This window comes from Parus major, chromosome 2, assembly GCF_001522545.3.
Source record: "Parus major isolate Abel chromosome 2, Parus_major1.1, whole genome shotgun sequence".
NCBI classification, from domain to species: Eukaryota; Metazoa; Chordata; class Aves; order Passeriformes; family Paridae; genus Parus; species Parus major.
The window spans coordinates 21081808-21100117 of NC_031769.1; the positions used below are offsets into that span (position 1 = coordinate 21081808).

At 36.4% G+C, this 18310-nt stretch overlaps 2 protein-coding genes across 2 annotated transcripts in view; one reads left to right on the forward strand and one right to left on the reverse strand.

Annotated features, from left to right (window-relative positions):
- Positions 1-18310, forward strand: part of LOC107215556 — a gene marked incomplete at its 5' end in the record, with an annotated part of 821761 nt that overhangs the window by 170755 nt on the left and 632696 nt on the right. The window lies entirely within an intron of this gene.
- On the reverse strand, positions 1314-18176 carry SLC25A40 (solute carrier family 25 member 40). Its single transcript, XM_015615789.3, has 11 exons — positions 17975-18176; positions 17044-17162; positions 14890-14949; positions 13620-13726; positions 11796-11863; positions 10085-10209; positions 8718-8891; positions 5333-5442; positions 4940-5021; positions 3160-3240; positions 1314-1576 (listed from the first exon to the last, which is right to left on the reverse strand). The coding sequence occupies exons 2-11, from the start codon at positions 17135-17137 to the stop codon at positions 1461-1463; spliced, it is 1017 nt and encodes a 338-aa protein (XP_015471275.1). The 5' UTR covers positions 17138-17162; positions 17975-18176; the 3' UTR covers positions 1314-1460.

The window sequence follows — 18310 nt, forward strand, 5'->3', positions numbered from 1 at the left end:
GTAAGACCATTCAGTAAACTACAGCATTACTGAATTTATAGCAAATACTTTTCTTGCACAAGGGGGAAGACTGTTGTTCTTGCACTGTATCATTCAGTGTCATCCAATATCTGCTGCTGCTGTGTTCCCCTAGGCCTTATTTTGTAAATTTACACTCAAAAGTCACAGTGGAAGAACAGTGTTAAACATTTCCTCTGGCAGCACCTTTTGCCAGCACCATGGTATACCTCATGTGGAACCTCATGTCTTTACAAGTAGAGCATTTTTCAGTGTGTGAGGAATTTTCACCAGGGACTGAACTCCATTTCTTGGATAAAGCACACTCAAATGTCAGTGTCTTTAATAATCTGACTAATGAGTTGCTTTTGTATCAGTACCCCCCTCATTAAAATACACAAAAAAAATTCAACAACGGCATTGAAAATGCACGAAAGGAGGGAGGTAGTGAGGGTAGTTAAAAAGTAATTTAAATCATAGAGAGGCAGCTCTGATTTAGTAATTTGAGTGCCTACAGTCAAGTGCAGTGCTGCAGCTGTTCCTACCCAGAGTGCAGCACACTGGGGCAGGGGGTGGCTACGGCAGCAACGTAAACATGCTCTTCCCTTCAGAGGGGCACAGAGCTGAGTCAAGCTGGCACAGAACCAGGTGACCCCACACAAAGTGTGCAGGGTCTGGCCCTGCCCTGGAGTGTGGTGACAGTGACAACGTGCACCTCCCAGAAATATGCAAGGAGTGTTCCTGCAGCGCACCTTTGGCTTCAATGCAGAGGTGGGCTTTATTTTCTGTGAGTATTACCTTAAACAAAAAGCCCCTGCTGCCCCTATCAGTGTATGCACCGTGCTCTCTCACTAATGAGCGTAAGTATTTTTCCAATTTGACAGAATTTTTCTGTTAAAATAAACCTGAGAAGCTTTTATAATATGCACTTACATAAAATAGAGATCTGCAAATAACAAATGTACAGAATGAAACACGTAACAAGCAGCAAGAATAAATACTGAATTTACTCTGTATCAACCTCCTTACTGAGAAATAAATATATCTTACCATTGGAAATTCAAAGCATTTTTAAACATAATTTTAAAACCCAACTAAGATATTTAATCAAGACTTAAAATTTAACACAGTGGAAGTCATTATTATTCATTGCTATGTCCAGCCTCAATTTTTCGTCTCTTCCTCCTTTTTTCTTTTGTTCTTCCTTCCTTTCTTTTTTCTCTCCAGCTGCAAGAAAAGTAATAAAATCTTCAATGATAATTTAAGGGTAATGTGCATTTTCTTAGTTTTAATAGAAAGAGTGAATTAATCCTTTGTGAAAGTTAAAAATGAAGCTTTATTTAGTTACCAAATGTAATGGTAGAATTCTAAGTTCTATGTAAGAGGAATTCTAAAAAACATCTTCACAGATTTAAATTGGCACAACCTCTATCATTGACTTCATACAATTGGGCGAAGAAGAATTAAGGACGTTGATTCTTTTTTTCATTTAAATGAGAAAAGAAAGACTTTCCATATTCATACGTGCTGATCATTATGGCACAAGCAGGAGCAACTTTAAACAGCCGTGGAGTAATACCTGCCCAAAAGAGAAAGGGAAGTGTTCACTATTATTAGTTTTCAGATGCAAGTGCTGCAGTACAATGTGTTGATCACAGATATCAATACCATAGTATATCAGTTTAGAGCTGGGATTCTACCTGCTCACATGCCTCAAAATACTGAATTTACTGGCCGTAGGTATTAGCAGTGTAATAACCTTATGCCCTCACCTCTGCCACCTTGTGTGGTCTGCCTGCCTCAAGTCCATTGTCTCTGCCCCTTCTGACTCCACACAAGTGGAGCACCTGGACCTGCAGGGCTCATGTGCTGGAGCACACAAGAAGTGGACTCTACTAAAATGAAGAATCCTATTTATAAATAAATAAACCATGTATAAATGATGGAATTTAGGTGTTAAACGTCTCCCATTACTGTCAACTGTGATCTTGCCAGCGGAGGTTAGAAAATGAATCAGTTTAAAGGAAGGGAAATAAGGCTGAATTCCCTTGTCCGCACACAGCCAGCCCTCTACTTCCACTTGAAATGCAGAGACACCTGCAGAGAGCCAGCACAGATGACACACAACCCATTGAGAACTTGTGTTGCTTTGGAACAGCAGCAAGGAGCCAGGCAGAGTAACCCAGTCATCTCAGCTACATGTGGCCAACTGAACTGAACTGGTGTCTGATCAAGAGTATCTCTAAACCCTGCTACCCATGTGTCAGGACTTAAGTGTAAGTGTTTTAATCTGTTAACTGAATTTAATATCAATAATATTGACACTTTGTGGTGTCTTGCATTCTTTAGCATCAGTGCTCTGAAATATACAGACCCTGTGACCCAGCTATGCCATCACTGTAGAACAAGTAAAGCAGTTTAATCTCTTTCAGCAAACCTAAGTCTTGCAAGGCTTAACCAGCTGTGCAGTCATTCACACAAGGGCCCCCAGTGAACCAGTGCAGTGCAGTGAAGTCTGGTAAGTATCCTGGATTTGGAATGTTTCTAGCAGATGGTCTTTTTAGTATGAACTACTACAGGATTTTATCTCAATATAATTTTAATCTCAGTATCTTTTGCCACTTCTGCCTCAGTCATGCAGGAGAGGGCCAGTGTTTTCCCATGTTTTACCTCTGATCACCAGCATACCTATAGAAGCTTTTCTTGTTGCCCTGGACATCCCTGGCCAGATTTATTTCCTAACCTGATCTCTGTGTGCTTGAACCATTTCTCTGTGACAGGTTACCCATCCTTGCTTCCACCGTCTGCTGGCTTCCTTATTGTGTCCGAGTTTGTCCAGGAGCTCCTTCTTCCTCCATACAGGCCTCCTGGAGTTTTCACCTAACTTTCCCTTTGCAAGGGTATATTGTTCCTGAGCCTGGAGGACGTGATCCTTAAATATTAACCAGCTTTCTTGGGCTGGTTTTCAGGGCTTTATACCATGGTTCTCTGCCAGGAAGAGCCCAGGAGAGGCCAAAGTCTGCATGTGTGTTGCTTTATAGATGCAAACTATTGGATAACTGACAGTATCCACAGAAATGGAAATATAGAATTTATTCATGTTAATATCTATAATTAAAAACTCTCTAGTCTGAATTTTTTTAGATATAGGAAAACGTTTACCAGCAAATAATCCAGACATCCCATTTCTAGCGACAATTTTCCTCATAATTGCCCAGGTTGATTTACTGTCCCTCTGTGGAACTCAATACAGTAAAAGACAACAGTGAATTAGGCAATCCATACAATGCCACAGAATAATATTTTTAGAAATCAGAGACAGTCATAGATGTAATTGTTACCTTTAACTCCTTTTTAGTTAATTTTATCCATCTTATTTATACAGTACGTTAAATTAATACAGCATGCAAATGCACAATTTGAAACAGCAAGACATGGAAAAGACCTGTAGTAAGAGTCTTACACCTAGAGTAAGATATATGAACAGCTATTATAGTCTTTACTGGATTGCTGATACAGTTGAAAAAAGCCAAAGCAGTTTCATAGAATACATTCATCAGGAATATCCCACAGCTCTTGGAAGCCTAAAAAAATTTTTACAGCCACAGAGAAACAAAATGTAAATGCACAGACAGTGTCCAACTCTAACAGCAACTGGATTTGGAAAGCATTAAACTGGTAATCAAATCATTTTGAATTCCATTCAAATTCAAAAATTTTGAAAAAATTGAAAAAATCAAAAATTTCAATTTTTAATGTATTAAACTGGTAATCTTTAATTAAAGATTACCATAATGGAATTTGAAAAATATAAAGTAACTAGTTGACTATGAATGTAATAAATATAAGGCAGACTGTTGTGTTGCATACATGTTTCAAAGTGGTGTTATGAAAGAACTCTTACATTTATCAGCACAGTAAAATAATTTAAAATGGTAACTATTTATATTTAAAACTTTTTTAATACTTGTTCTGCAATCAAATAATAATACATTTTATTTATAATACATTTATATAATAATACATTTTATTGCTCTAAAAAAAAAAAAAATTACCTGAGAGAATGAAACCTCATGCCAAAAAGTGAGCACTTATTTTCTAAGCAGAAACTATTTGGATACTCAGCCTTTTTAACAGTTTGTAATCTTAAAACCATGATATAATATTTATTTATGTTAATGAAAGTCCTCCTAGTCCACATCCCAAGCAATAGGAAAAAAAGATATATATGACTTCAATTTGTATAAAACAGAGCAGTGCTCTACTGAACAGAAACTTCCTCTTTCATCCTTTAAAGATGTTGGGACATTCATTAATTGAGACATTCATGCCCTCAAAAATAATTTCTTGAAATCACATGAAAAGAAGGTAAAAAATACACAACTTGAGCACAATACTTTCTAGTTTAATACTTATCACAAGAATATTGTTATGTAGGAGCAAGTGGTAGTGAATGTTACTTAGAAGACTTTTTCAATAGATCACTGTTCACCTGAATGTTTGCTATTAAGTTCATTTTTTGCCTATTTAAATGCAACTTACTTCAATCATAGTTTGGGTTCAAAAGAACCTTTACTGGTCATCTAGTCCAACCTCCCTGCAATAAGCAGGGACATCTCAAATTTCCAATTGTCTGCCTCAATGTAATAGCTTTGGATTCCTTTGTATCAATCTTATACCATCTTATTAGGCTAAATTGTACTGAGCTCACACCTTTTCCCTCTTCCATGCCATTAATCAAGTATGGTATTCTCCTAGGAGATAAAAAAATATCTTGTCTAGATACTACAGTTTGGGAAAGAAAAAATGCCTGAGTGATAAAATAATTATATATACTTTAGAAGTGGCAAATATTTAAAATTCCTACCAAAAGCTATACCCAAACACTAAGTTTTATTTTTTGGAACACTATAGGGTTTTTCTATTCTTACCAACAACTTACTTTTTAAGGTCTCACTCTCCCAAAGTTGAGTCTGCCTATGTGTTTTCACTACATCAAATGGCTGAGTTGTGACAGCTGCAATCTATCAGGAAATGAGTTCTAATGTTAGTGCACAAAAAAAATTAAAATTTAACCCTAAATTTTGATATTAAAGTGCACAATTTGAAACTAGATTTGATATTCCAAGGACATGATATTTTTAAGTCTTGTATGTCAGAAAACTGTAGTTTATTCAGATTTATTTAGTCAGCTTGAATGCCACACCATGTGTTTAAAGTACAAATACCCCAAAATACACATTTCTGAGAGAATCATCTAAAATCATACCACTTTTAAATAGTTTATTAGTGCTAATAATAAAGAATAGCATCAGAAAAGAAATTATATACTTACAGAGCCAGATGCTGCTCCTGAAGTAAAAGAGACAAAAAATGTAGGTTCACTTGTACCAACTTCCTTGCACATCATCTTCTTGAAACGCTCATAATTATACCAATACATTGCTATGGTTACAAAAAAATAAAATTACATTACAACAGATTTGTATGTCAAGTACAAAAATTCTTAAGTCTAGATAGAAGAATTCTACTGTGGCAAAAGAAGCAAAGAGAAACAAGAGCTGAAAGGTTAAGTGTCCTATGTGATAACCCATGGACAGATTGCTTCATTCCCCTTGTTCTTCATATCCCAAATTTCTTCATATGATACAAATTAGCCAAAAAATTTTGTCATTCCCTTAGGAACCTTAGTAACCTCTATCTTCATACAATCTAACCCAAGCCCTATAAAACTCACATTCAATTTAACATAAATCAAAATGTAGGCTTCTAATTACTCGCTATGTTTTCAGGCATATTTCATGTTTCACAGATCTCACTAATTTTATAAAAACACATTTCATACAAAATCAAATGTTGCTCAGAACTGCCTTACACTTTTTTGAGGCACAGTATAAAATTTAATTCTGAGAGAACCAAAAAATATGATTTTGCTCCCTGAAATTAGTAACAAGGGAATGCCTCTGTAGGGACTGTCAAAGGAAAGTCCAGCAAACAACTTTTAGGAATAACATCTGTTTCTGTGACCATATGCTCAACTAAACTGTACTGCACTTTTTCTACTTTCTGACTAAAACTTCAAACTATATACTACTGGGCTGAATCACAGAGTAATTCGTCATTGCAGTTGGTCAACTAAATACTGGAAATGACAGCTCCATATCCTGAAGGGTAACTACGCCTCATTCAACACCAAGTTCTGGAGGCTGTGCCAGCAGAAAAATTTCACAGCATTTTCTTGCCATAAAGACTACCAGCACACGTGCCTGGCCTCCAACATTTTGCAAAAGTAGAAGTAGGCAGTATGTCAGAAGTCATTCTGAGGATTTGAGGAGAGCCTATTATTGAAATGTACAAAACCCTAATTTAATATAAATTATCTAAATCCAAAATTTTCTTAAGCACCTACAGGACTCATTTCCCTGAATACCATTTACATTTATGTTGTCTGTGACGCTGCTTAAAGAAGGATTCAAATATTATTATTAAATCAGTTTCTGTGTTTATAAACATTCATAACTTAAGTTTTGTTCAGTCTAGCTAGCATCCCAAGGAACATGCTTGAAACACTTAGGCTAGGAATAGAGTGGAATTCTAATTATCCTTTGCTTCCAGAGTCATGCTGTACTGTTTGACTATTTTCAATAGGACCTGCTTTCTCAGCTCAATGTTACACTCATTTTAACTCTTGAGACAGCTGACTTAACTCCCTGCAGCAAAGGTGAAAACTGACAGCACCAGAGATTCAGTTGCTGTTGGGGCATTATTCAAGCTGAAGAGCTCAGACTGAAGGTACAAAGGGAGCACATCATAGCAGATAGAGAGCAGTTACAAGGAAAAAAAGTATCAGGAAACACAGCTGGAAAAGGCATTAAACACCCTTAGCTTTACATAAGCAGAATTTTATGGCATTTGGGGTTTTTTTTAAATACATTTTCCTTTATTCAGGCTTCTACTTGCCTGCTCAGTATTGGTTGAGTACTTCTCAACATGCAGCTACTGCCTTATAGGTTAACTTGTGACTCTACCATCATACCCACAAAATACTGGGCACAGATGAATGAGTGCACACTGGCTGTCCAGGGAATGCCAGAGCTGTGCCGAACTGACTAAAAATCAACAAGCCTGGCTTGGATCAGTGGAGGAACAGCAGGCATGGACACAAGAATCTGAAAAGGGCTGAGAAGAATGCAAGCACATCACCTTAGTGCCCTCTTCTTTGTGCACTCCCTCCCAGTGCTCTGATCTTCCCACTCTGTTAAAATCAGCAGGGGGAAGGAAGCTCACTAGCTCCAGCCACACTGCTACAGACAAAAACCAATAAAAGAATGAGAGTTTCTACTTGAAGACAGACAGCAGGAATCAGATGAAGAATTGGAGAGTTCCCTTACAAACCTTAGAGAACAGCCTAAGAAAAAATTCCATTTGGCAGAGAAGAAAAATAAGTAAATTAAAAATAAATATTGAACAGGAGACTCTTCAGACAAAGAATTCAGATGAATTCCGGCAGTTGTCTTTAACTTCAGCCTTAGTGAGACCATGTTTTCATAGTTCAGAAGCCTTCCCTATTACAGAAGACTACATTAAGTCCCATCAAGGAACTGGATCTTTAAGCGAAATGCATTCCAATCACAGTTTTCAAACACCTCCCAGTAGCTATGTGAAATAGAACAGAGCATTATAAATTCTGAAAAGAAGACAGCTGAAATAACTTGGTTCAGTTAACCCACTTAACTACCAACTGAAATTTTTAAGTAAGTATCCTCATTGCACCCCACTTATGTCTCAGTTTGGTTCACAGACAATTTAAAATTTACACTGGGTGCACATATCCTGTAACAGCCCAAACCAGTGACTGGCCCACTAGATTGTTTGGAAACACAAATTAAATTAGATTTCAGATCATCTTAAGAATGAAGTAGGAGAACAGAAATAGCAGGTCAAATACTTCAAGGGTTCTCTGACTCCAAAACCAGATTTGAATAAGAATCTTTCCAAAAATAGGTTTGAAGAATTTTTCTGGGCCAACATAAAGTGTTTAAAGATGTTATTCTTAGTCCTACCTCAACGACAGAAACTGCTTCAATGACAATTGATGTCTGATGATCCAAAAGAGCTCTGACAAAAACAGACCTTAAAGGGACAGGGGCTTTCTGGTCCTTTAGCAGTCTCCCCTGTAACATCTGACCCAGTTATCTTAAGGAATAGCTCTAAACCCTGCTTTAAATCAGACTTTTCTTCTTCTAGGCTTTCAGCTTTGTAGTCTTGCTAAAGAGTTTTTTTTGGAGCAGTTATACAAACAAATTCATCTTGATTTAAAAAAAAATAAAATCTTGAAGACACTATGGTGTCACTCTGTACATGTTTCCAAAATTATGTAACAGAACCCTTAGATACAGCATTTATCAGAAAATAGCCCCTATTTCTGTCACAGAAAAAATTTCCAACTGAAACTCTTCAAAAGCAGTCATTGCATAAGCTAAAGAGAAGAAAGCATCTAAATACAGAGAAAGGGAATGTAACAATAAATCCTATCTGATATCCACAAACAAAATGGGGGGAGGGGAAAATCACATCTTCAGAAAATTTATAAATAAAAATACTCAAAAGAGAAAAAGTAAATCTCAGTCATTCCTAAAGCCAACCATTAAAAAGATCTAAAAGCAGAGAAAAAATATCTAGAAACATAAACAAAAAACTACATGGAAAATAAACCTTGCCTGAGAAAGGTACATCTCTCAGAATAGTAGAAGTCCAGCCCCGCCACAGGGAGGACCACCCATCTACAGCCACTTTAGTGCTGATTAACAGGTACAGCTGCTTGTAGGACAACCTGCGATACTGCATTTGAGTTCTGATCAGCTCCAGGGGACTCACCACAGTAGCAGAATTGACTGCAAAGGAAACATGGCTTTTTTTAGAAAAATCAATACCCAATTGTACAATTTCCTGAACATTCAAGTCATGTCTCACCTTACTTTTTCAACTCTCCCATTTTCCTTGAACTAATTCCCAAAATAAGTTTCCTTTCCAGAAAAGAAAACCATGCCTATTCACAGTAACTATGTTTCCAGTTTAGGTTTTTTTTTCAATGCTAGCATGTTGTAATCAATGTAACATGTTGAGAATCCTCATTTTCAGGTTTAGAACATAAATAGGCTGAAAATTTCAAGTACTTACTCAATTATTTTTATTAGTTGCCATTTTAAACTGTAACTTGAAGAAAGTGATCTTGATGTTTAAGGCTTTTTTTTTGTGTTAAGGACAGAATTGTGGTTACAGATTAAGCTTTTATTGACTTCTAAGCATCTTTGCCACTCTTATTTTAAACTATCAAGAACAATTAGCAGGCAATCTGCATCTGATAAAGTAACTCTTGCATCTTGCACAAAGGTCAATGAGTCATCATTCAGTAACAAGCTACCATCACACATCTAACAGACATTAAAAATTTTACTAGATCCAAGAATTTTTCTTCTGTTGCTGGAATAAGGTTTTATGCATAAATTTAAATCTGGAACAGCCTAATAAGAACAACATGCTACACCACCACAAAATAGCAATCCTTTTTCTACTAGTCTGCCAGTGCCCATGGTTGTCACAGGCAGAACATGGAACTGCATCATCAGACCCTTCTAAGAAAGCCCTAAAATATATTATCTTAGTTAATTCTACAAAAATAGATGAGTAAAAGGAAAAACAAAAGTAAGAAAATATACAAATTCCATTTGCATCATACAGCAGTATAACCAGTACAAGTCCAATTTCATCTTTGTTATAATTACCTATGTACCTTCCATTATAGCAAATAACAATGTTTATTATTAGATTGATGGCAGAACAGACTTAAATTAAATTGTCCTTGGTAGAAATCTAGAAATCTAAAATTGCAAATGTAGTGAAAGTATTTCAGCAAAACCAAATCTCATTACTTCAAGTTAGAGATTTTGTTGCCCAAGAAATACTGGGTGATGATAGTATTTCTTCCTATACATCATTTATACCCACAGCATATTTAAATGAAAGTCAGCAAAACAAACTCAAGAAAACAGCACACTGTTTTCTCTTTAAACAGAGGGCAACTTACATCTGCTTAAGGAACCTGCAATAGCTGGAATGTGCTCATCATGCTTTCCTAGTCTATTTTTCAAAGCTTCACACAGCTGGTCATAGCAAGTAAAATAGATTACTGTGGTAGGAACTGCCATTATTCTAAAACAGAAGAGAGGAAATTTAAATTAATACAAGGAAAGCAAGAGAATAAACTCAACTGTCTTGTATGGATATTTTACTTACATTAAAAAAAAAAAAGGTTAAATCTCCAGCTGTGTGTAATGCATTAATAAAAAAACTACAACATTAATCCCATAGCTTTGACTCGCTGCTTCCAGTTCAGAGTTTCAAATCCACACATTTCCCAGGTTTTTGTTTCATTAGGGAAAACCATAAGTAAAATTATGGTAATTATCTCAGTCAAAATGTATTCCATACCAGCTCCAGAACTACTTTGATAAAGAATGGGAAGTGAAAGATCTGAAAATGAAGAACCCACATGAAACATGACAGAAGTACTACTAACCTTAACTTTTATTTTATGTAACAATTGGATGTTACACTCTTGATCAACAGCCATGATACTCACTACTTGAGAGACAATGTAGTATGCATAAATATAAGCTTTTTCCATCCCAGCATAGTACAGACTATAGTAACGACAGGTAGATTCAATAATCATTCAGTGTAAGGGTAAAGCACCACATCTTGCTATAAGATGGCAATTATGCTTCTGTGTTATGTGTGTACCAATACAGCATGTACCACCATTACCAAAAAACACTGAGGACTGTCATGCTTGGAAAGCCAACATGGCTTAGTTTAGACCTTCTCTTCTACTTGTGTGACTTTCCCCAGAAAAGAAGTTCTTTGCTGGAGAAGAATTCAGTCAGGTCCTAAGGTTTATATTTTAAAATTGTCACATACTGGAGGGCAAACAAAGCTGAGTTCCACCATGCTTTGTTTTTTTTGTACCTATACACTGGGCACTATCTGCAAATCAGAAGTGTACCAGTGCTTCTACTGGTCACTTCCCACTGTGCACATTACAAGATACAAGTTTAATACACATCTTAGATTCAAAAACTTTCTTGGTTTATGACAGTGAACATAATTATAGAGGTCTCAATTTCTATCTGTACCAGGTTAATACGAATAAAAAGAACAATTTGGGACTGTTAAGCCTAAAGAGAAGACCAGGAGGAGATCTGATTGCAATGTTTAAGTATGTAAATGACTCTTGTAGAGAGAAAATGAATTATCTGTTTATCCAGACAGAATAAAACCCTAAAGTTCTTTGAAATAAAGAAGATGATTACAAAAATTAAGTGAGAGCAAGGAGGTGCAACAGAGTGTCTGTAAACAGCTGTGCTGCTGATAGCAAGTCATTAAGTAGCAAGATACAAGAAGAATGTGCAGAAGACTGGCCCTTTCCAGTGACCAGGTCAAATCCTGTGATTCAATGATGCTATCAAAGGAGTGGTTACAGTAGGAAAAAAAAAAAAAGCAGAATGAGAAGTCTATTGATCTTGTTTAACTACTGAGAATGTATCAGGAAATTCTAAAATCTGGGAAAAATTATACTGTTCATAGACATTTCTGATCAAACTGATTAGTCCACAACTTCAGAATTGACCACATTTTAAAAATAACTTAGAAATAAGCATAATAATTTGTCAAAAATAATTCAGTAAATTTTTAACAATAACTTAGGGCATGTTACCAAAAAAATCCATTCAACTTACAGTGTTGGGGAAAGTCCACTCCACAGTGACTTAATTCCCTCTATTCGAATTATTTTCACAAATGCATCCTAAAAATATAACCAAAGAGCCATAATTACCTACAAACTTTTATAGTTGGTAATATATTTTAGCTGGCAGAACACAAAAACTAATGTCTTTGAAAGTATGTTTCTAAAATGGCTTATCATTCTAAGATCCCCATTTTGTAATTGTTTATACAAGCTATCACACTTAATCATGCAAACAGTTCCACTGGACTGAACAGAATAATTTATGTGACTGAAATTAAGAATTTCCTTCCATCTTTAAAAAGCTAAAGTACTAAGCGTTTATCAGTGACTGACAGCCCTGTGAATACTATTTTCAAAACTAATATGGCATTGCAGCAACTTGTGGAAACTTCTTCAAAAAATCCACTAAAATAATTTTTTTCAATATGTAGCAGAGTTTCTAGGCATGAAATAGCAACTAATTCTCAAAGATTCTTCAATACTTGCTTCCTCTGACAACATGACCCCATATATGTAATGTATATACACTATACCATATACAAGTTTGCAATTATTATTGCAGCTGTCTTGTATATTCCCAGGAGACTGACAGCAGAGGAACACTAAGCCTTGAAGATCATTCAACTGAAATCACAAGCAAAACCTCAAACTTTGTAATGTCAGGATATCTCATTTTCTTAAAACATTTGGGGAAAGAGGTTGAGATTCAATGGATTAGAATACGCCTAACACCAGACATTATCATGGCCTCAAAAGACAGAGAGTCTGGCAGACCACAGAAAGGACTTAGAGGAAGAAAAAAGCAAATATCTTTAGAGGAGACAGCCTTGATGGACTAATCCTGTGAGGTAAAAAGTTGAATGGGAAAAACAAATAAATGTTCTATTACAGCAAACCTGACTAGCTTTGAAAGAAAGCCAGGAATCCCTAGAGGTCCTAACATGGTTTAACAAAAAAAGACACTTTTATACTAGCTAGTTAATATGTTTATAACCCAGCTTCAACAAGTTTACAAAACAGGAAGGTATAGATAAGGGATAGGACTCATTTTTTTATAAAACAAAGATAAAGTTACATGATAGTCACTCTTCTTTGAGAATCACCTTGTTATGGCAAAAACAGGCATACATTCAGGTCAAATAGAAAACTAAATAACTTTCTGAAATTACATAGTAAAACTGATTGAAAAAATTACAGTTGTAAAGTTATTAATTAAAATCAACCCTGTAAAACTGCTGAAGACACCTTTTGCATTAACATCCCATTCACAAGATTTTAATTCTGAAAAATCCTTGATCATAGGTTTAATTTCATGGCAGAGTCAAAAAATAATTTTGGTTAATGAACTAGCATGACAGTATTTGCCAGCAAGTTTGTTTCAAGTGTCTGGGAAAATGCTAGTTCTGTAAGTCTCAATGGATAGAGAACTTGACACATGAATTTAACTTTAAACACCATCTGTACCATTAGTTAGCTCAGGATCATATTGTGAGATATGTGGGCACAAGGGCTGTAAACAAGTAAGAGAAAATTATTACCTGCAATCAGTAACTATTGCCAATATAGCTGAAGTGGGGAAAATAAAATCATAAAGCCTGTAACCTGTGAGGAGAGCTGTGCAGCTGCCCCCTTGTTCATCTTAAGGAAGGAATATGTACTTTATTGCAGACAGTAGAAGGTATCATCAATCAACAGTGTAACCACATGAAGACCCTCTCAAATGATAACAAATTCCAGTACAACCCAAAAAACCTGAAAACTTTACAGTATGCTACTTAATGCATAGTCTCATAGACATGTAAAATGTTCTTACCAATGTCCCTTTGAAATGCCCAGGTTTTTTATACCTGGCTTTGCTGTCCCCATTTTCACAAACATATACATGATCCATAAGGCCATTGGAGGACACCAAACACTTCCCTAATAAAATGGTATATAAGAATATAGTTAATGCTTGCAAGATTGTTTTTACACAGCAGCAATTTCAAATTGGATATAATGGCAACACAGATTTATCTCTGGTTAGACACAGAGGGGCAAAATAATTTTGGTAAGTCAGTAATGATAGATTAGGTTAAAGGAAAGAGGGTACAAATGTACCACTCAGACTGCTCAACTAAATAGAACTTCACAAGGCCCCAAGAGACATATTTAGGTTATACTACCATCTGCTGAAAAGTAAATCTAACACAAGACCTGAATGTCACTATTACATGTAACTGTGAAGATCTTTGAGATTTTTAAATCTTTTATTAAGCAGCCTCAGCATCCACTTCAAGAGGAGGTATTTATCTTATCTATATTATTATTAGTAGTATTATATCTTATCTTGGTCTATATTTATACTGGATCATGCCCTCCATTTGTTTTTCATTTCTTCCACATCATGTAGTTTCAACCTGTTTGATAAAATATTATTGCCATTACAAAAAAATAATTCAGGCTTTACATTTGCAGATTTCTGAAGGCTTTAGAACTTACTCAAAATCAGGATAGAAGGCTCAAGTATTTTTCTTAATTTAATGTGCAAGTGTGACTGCAAATACCTCCACATTCAACATGCAAAACCAGTCATCTTCTTTCCTTTTTAATCTCATTTACTAAGTACAAGTAATTAGTAGGCACCATTAGCACACCTTTGAGAGCACAGTATCTTCATCTATTTAGAACCCAAGTGGAAAGTGACTTGTTAAGACTTCTCCATCCAAAAATCTCTGGATTCTGGAGGAGATGAACTTTGATTTAACATCCTGATCACATAAGCCCTCTGATGAAATATTTATTAATTTAGTAACAGCTTTTTATTGTTTGACTCAACTCAGTATTAGTTGTACCTTCAGCCTAAATGAAAATATTAAGACAGGGGAAAAAAAAAAAAAAAGCCTGTTTAAAATGGTATGGATGTATGGGATTTTTTTCTACTGTGTCTGTTTAATATATAGTGGTGTGTTGCTTTTCCCCCCCCCCACCATTATACTGGAGAAACAAATTCAAACATTTTGCAAGTATCAGTAACTACAACTATCAGCTAAATACAAGAGCAAAGAGCAAACTGATCCCATTACACTACACATTTTGTTTACCTTTATGGAACGGATTGTTTTGGGTTTGCAGTCGAGTTTTGATAACATCAAGAGGAGTTACTAAAATGAAACAGAAGTCATTTAGAAACACCCAGGATGCCCTGAAAATGTAGAAGTTTACAGATACCTTATCATGAACTTCTACAAGCTTTTTTTTTTGTTTCCAGAGAGAGGGGGGGAAAAATCCTAACCGTTTTTACAGTGTTATCAGGCAGACAGTAAAGGGCTGTTAGCAGACAATGTTTTCAAGGACAAAGGAGAACTACACACCCTGTATAGTTTGCAAGACATCAAATCTATCTTTTCTAATTTTCTAAATGAAATTGTTTGTTGAAATTAACTTTAATGCAGTATTAGAGATACACAAAGCTCATTTAAAAACCACTGTGTCATGTTGTTGGAAATTGCTAAAACTTGTAATATTATGTTCTGCTGCTAATCTTTTATATGTAGTGTATCATAAGGCATACAAAATCAAATTTTGGCCTCCATCATATAAAATAGCACAGCATTCTTCATGTGTTTGTTCTTTTTCAATAAACTTACCATAATACAACTTCAAAAAAAAAAAAAAGTTAAATTCATTATGTACTTTTCTTTTTTGCTGCATGTAGACAATATGTAAAACATTGGAGCTCTTGAAAAGTAAAAGTGAAGGTTTAGTGAACATTTCACTGCTTCCACTGCAGCCCTTTGAACTATCACAGGCTGAGACATGCTGAACACTGCAGTGGCTGGGCAGCTGGACCACCTTCTTCTGATTATATTGGCTGAGGGCTCGATTCAGCTGCCTGCATATAAGCAGCTGGTCCCATCTGAGTCTCTAAGGTATCCAAAATACCTACAGAATTGACAGAAATGACACAAGATCTAAAATCTTACTTACCAAGTGTCAACTAAAGTCAAACGCTCTAGTCCATGTCTCGCTAAAAACACTCCTAAGCTCAGGCAATGCAGTCACACCTTAGCTCTCTGGTGCTGCCTCAGTTGACTAACGGGTGGTTGAATATTTGGCTCACACTTCAGTATCTAAATGTAGGGATCTAAATGTGACTCCTGCAGTTCAACTAAATTGCTTAAAATTTGCCATCTAGTAGCATTTCAGCCACTCACACTATTCTAGCTTGTCTCAGACTGGCACTTCAGACAGGAGCCAGGCTCCTGTACCTCTCTTGAGCACCAACACCTTAACCCTGTACTGGAACGTACTAGAATGTATGTACACCCAATTGAAATCCATCTTGGGAATTCCGCAGGTCTGATGTACAGGACACGCAGTGAAACAGAACAAAAAGACTTTGAATTTGACAGGTTCCTGGCAAGATCCTATTTTGAAAACATTTGGAGATTTTGTGGGGGGAAAATCATACTTAGAAAATTGCACATTTCCCTGCAGCTTAATCCACATTAACGCCTAAGTCACAACTAAAGGCTTTCTTAAAACAAAAAGTAACAGCAGCACAAAGTAGGAGCTAATGAGCTTGTAGAATTCCAAGAGACACGAAGTGCTGGATGTAACCAACCAATGCCTCCTTAGGTATGCATGGGGAAGGAGGTCTTGAGTGATATGACTGAACCTGAAGCAGAAGATGAATTTCATCTACTATCCAGAAGTTTAATAGAGTAAGAAAAATGTATCCTTAGAAGCAGTAGTGTTTAGGGAAAAAGAAAAAAATACAAACTAAATCCAACACTAAAAGTATTTGATGGGGTAAGATATCAGAGAAGAATTGTTATTACTATGCCTCACTGGGACCAGCCTTGCAGGACTTGTGTGTTATACTGTAAAGCAGACTTTTATCTAAAATATTTTTGAAGCAGCAGGAAATATGGAAATTAGTTTTTATTGATAACTTTGTTTCTTCTCAACAGAAAGCAATTAATAACTATACCAAATGGAAAAAAGGAAACAAAGTCAAAATTAGTAAATATTATTCTTATTTTCAGAAATAGTTAGACATTATCAGGGACACAAAAGATTTCAATTAACCATGCTTTTTAAAAGACAAAAAAATAAATAAAAGAAAACTATCCAAAAATATATTTTTTAACATATTAGTAGAAACATACATAAGCAGACATCATGCCGAGTCAAACTGAAGAGTAATCACTTTGTAAGATTCTCTCTGTGGCCAACTTCATAGCTTGCCTTACCAAATAATGATGTAATTATAGCTCCACAACAAGAGGCTATTGCTTGCTGAACAATGGTAAGTTTTTGTATATTGATATTACTCATTTCAGCCATGGCTTTATCCCTGGAAAAGAAAAACCTGTTGAGGAACAGAAAAACATATTGTAAGACTATACTCAAAATTTGCAGAAAAAAAATCAAAGGATAAATATTTTCAATTTTCATTACTAACTTATGTAGAACCAGCAATATTGCTTTTTTACTTATATACAAGCATCTCAATAATTTTTGAAATTTGAGAGTATTTGAGCCATGTTTTGCAAGTGACTTTTCTAAAGACCATAGATCTTCAAAATCCTTCTTACAGAATTACTACATTTATGTTCTTGCAAACCACATTAAATGTTTAATAAGCATTAACTGCAACAAAGTGTTTATGAGCATGCAAATAATCCTTACAGGGATAAACTCCCAGCCTGTGGCCCATAAACTGGAGCACTGCAGAATAATTAAGCCAGCCCTTCTCTTGCTCCCATTTCTCCTGAGATCCCAGGAAGGTCTCCTGGCTGATCCGACAGCCACAGCCTGCTAGTGATGACTGCGCTCCCTGGCATGCTCCTCGTGTAACAGGCAGATGGCAGCTACTAATAATGCTACCATCGAATGTTAATTCCTTGAGCAAATCCTGAGGTATGGCTGCATAGGTATGGTCACAGCAATTTAGGAATGTTTTCACAATATCTATAGCTAGCCAGGATAGGAGAAGACAGTGAAATTACTTCAGAAAATAATATCCCCAAATGGATGTGTCTTTCAAAACGTACCACTGTGCTTAAGCGCAGCTCTAACTTTATTAGGAACACTGATCTAAGCTTTTCATTGGCTCTACAAGAATGCTTTGTTCTTTTCACTACGCTTCAAGTTGGATAAAAGAGATTAAATTACACAAACCGTCTCTGGCCTCTCAGGTGCTAACAACTGCAACGGTGGGTGGGGATACTGTCAAATTTTCATATATCTGTAACTCCGAAGGGGAGCGCTGCCCAGAACCGCGTACAAACCCGCTTATCGGCTGCGCCCGCCTGGGGCAAAGGTCTGCGCGACTCAAGCAGAGCCCGGGCACTGCCGAGGAGGGAAGAAGGCAGCCACTCCTACCCCGCCTCCCGAGGCAGGGCGCCGAGCTCCGGCCCCACCGCCACCTTCCCCTCCTTCCGCCCGCCCTCGCCGGGCGGGGCCCAGCCCGCGCGGGCCGTTGGTGAGGGCGCAGCCGCCGCCGTGCCGGAGGCG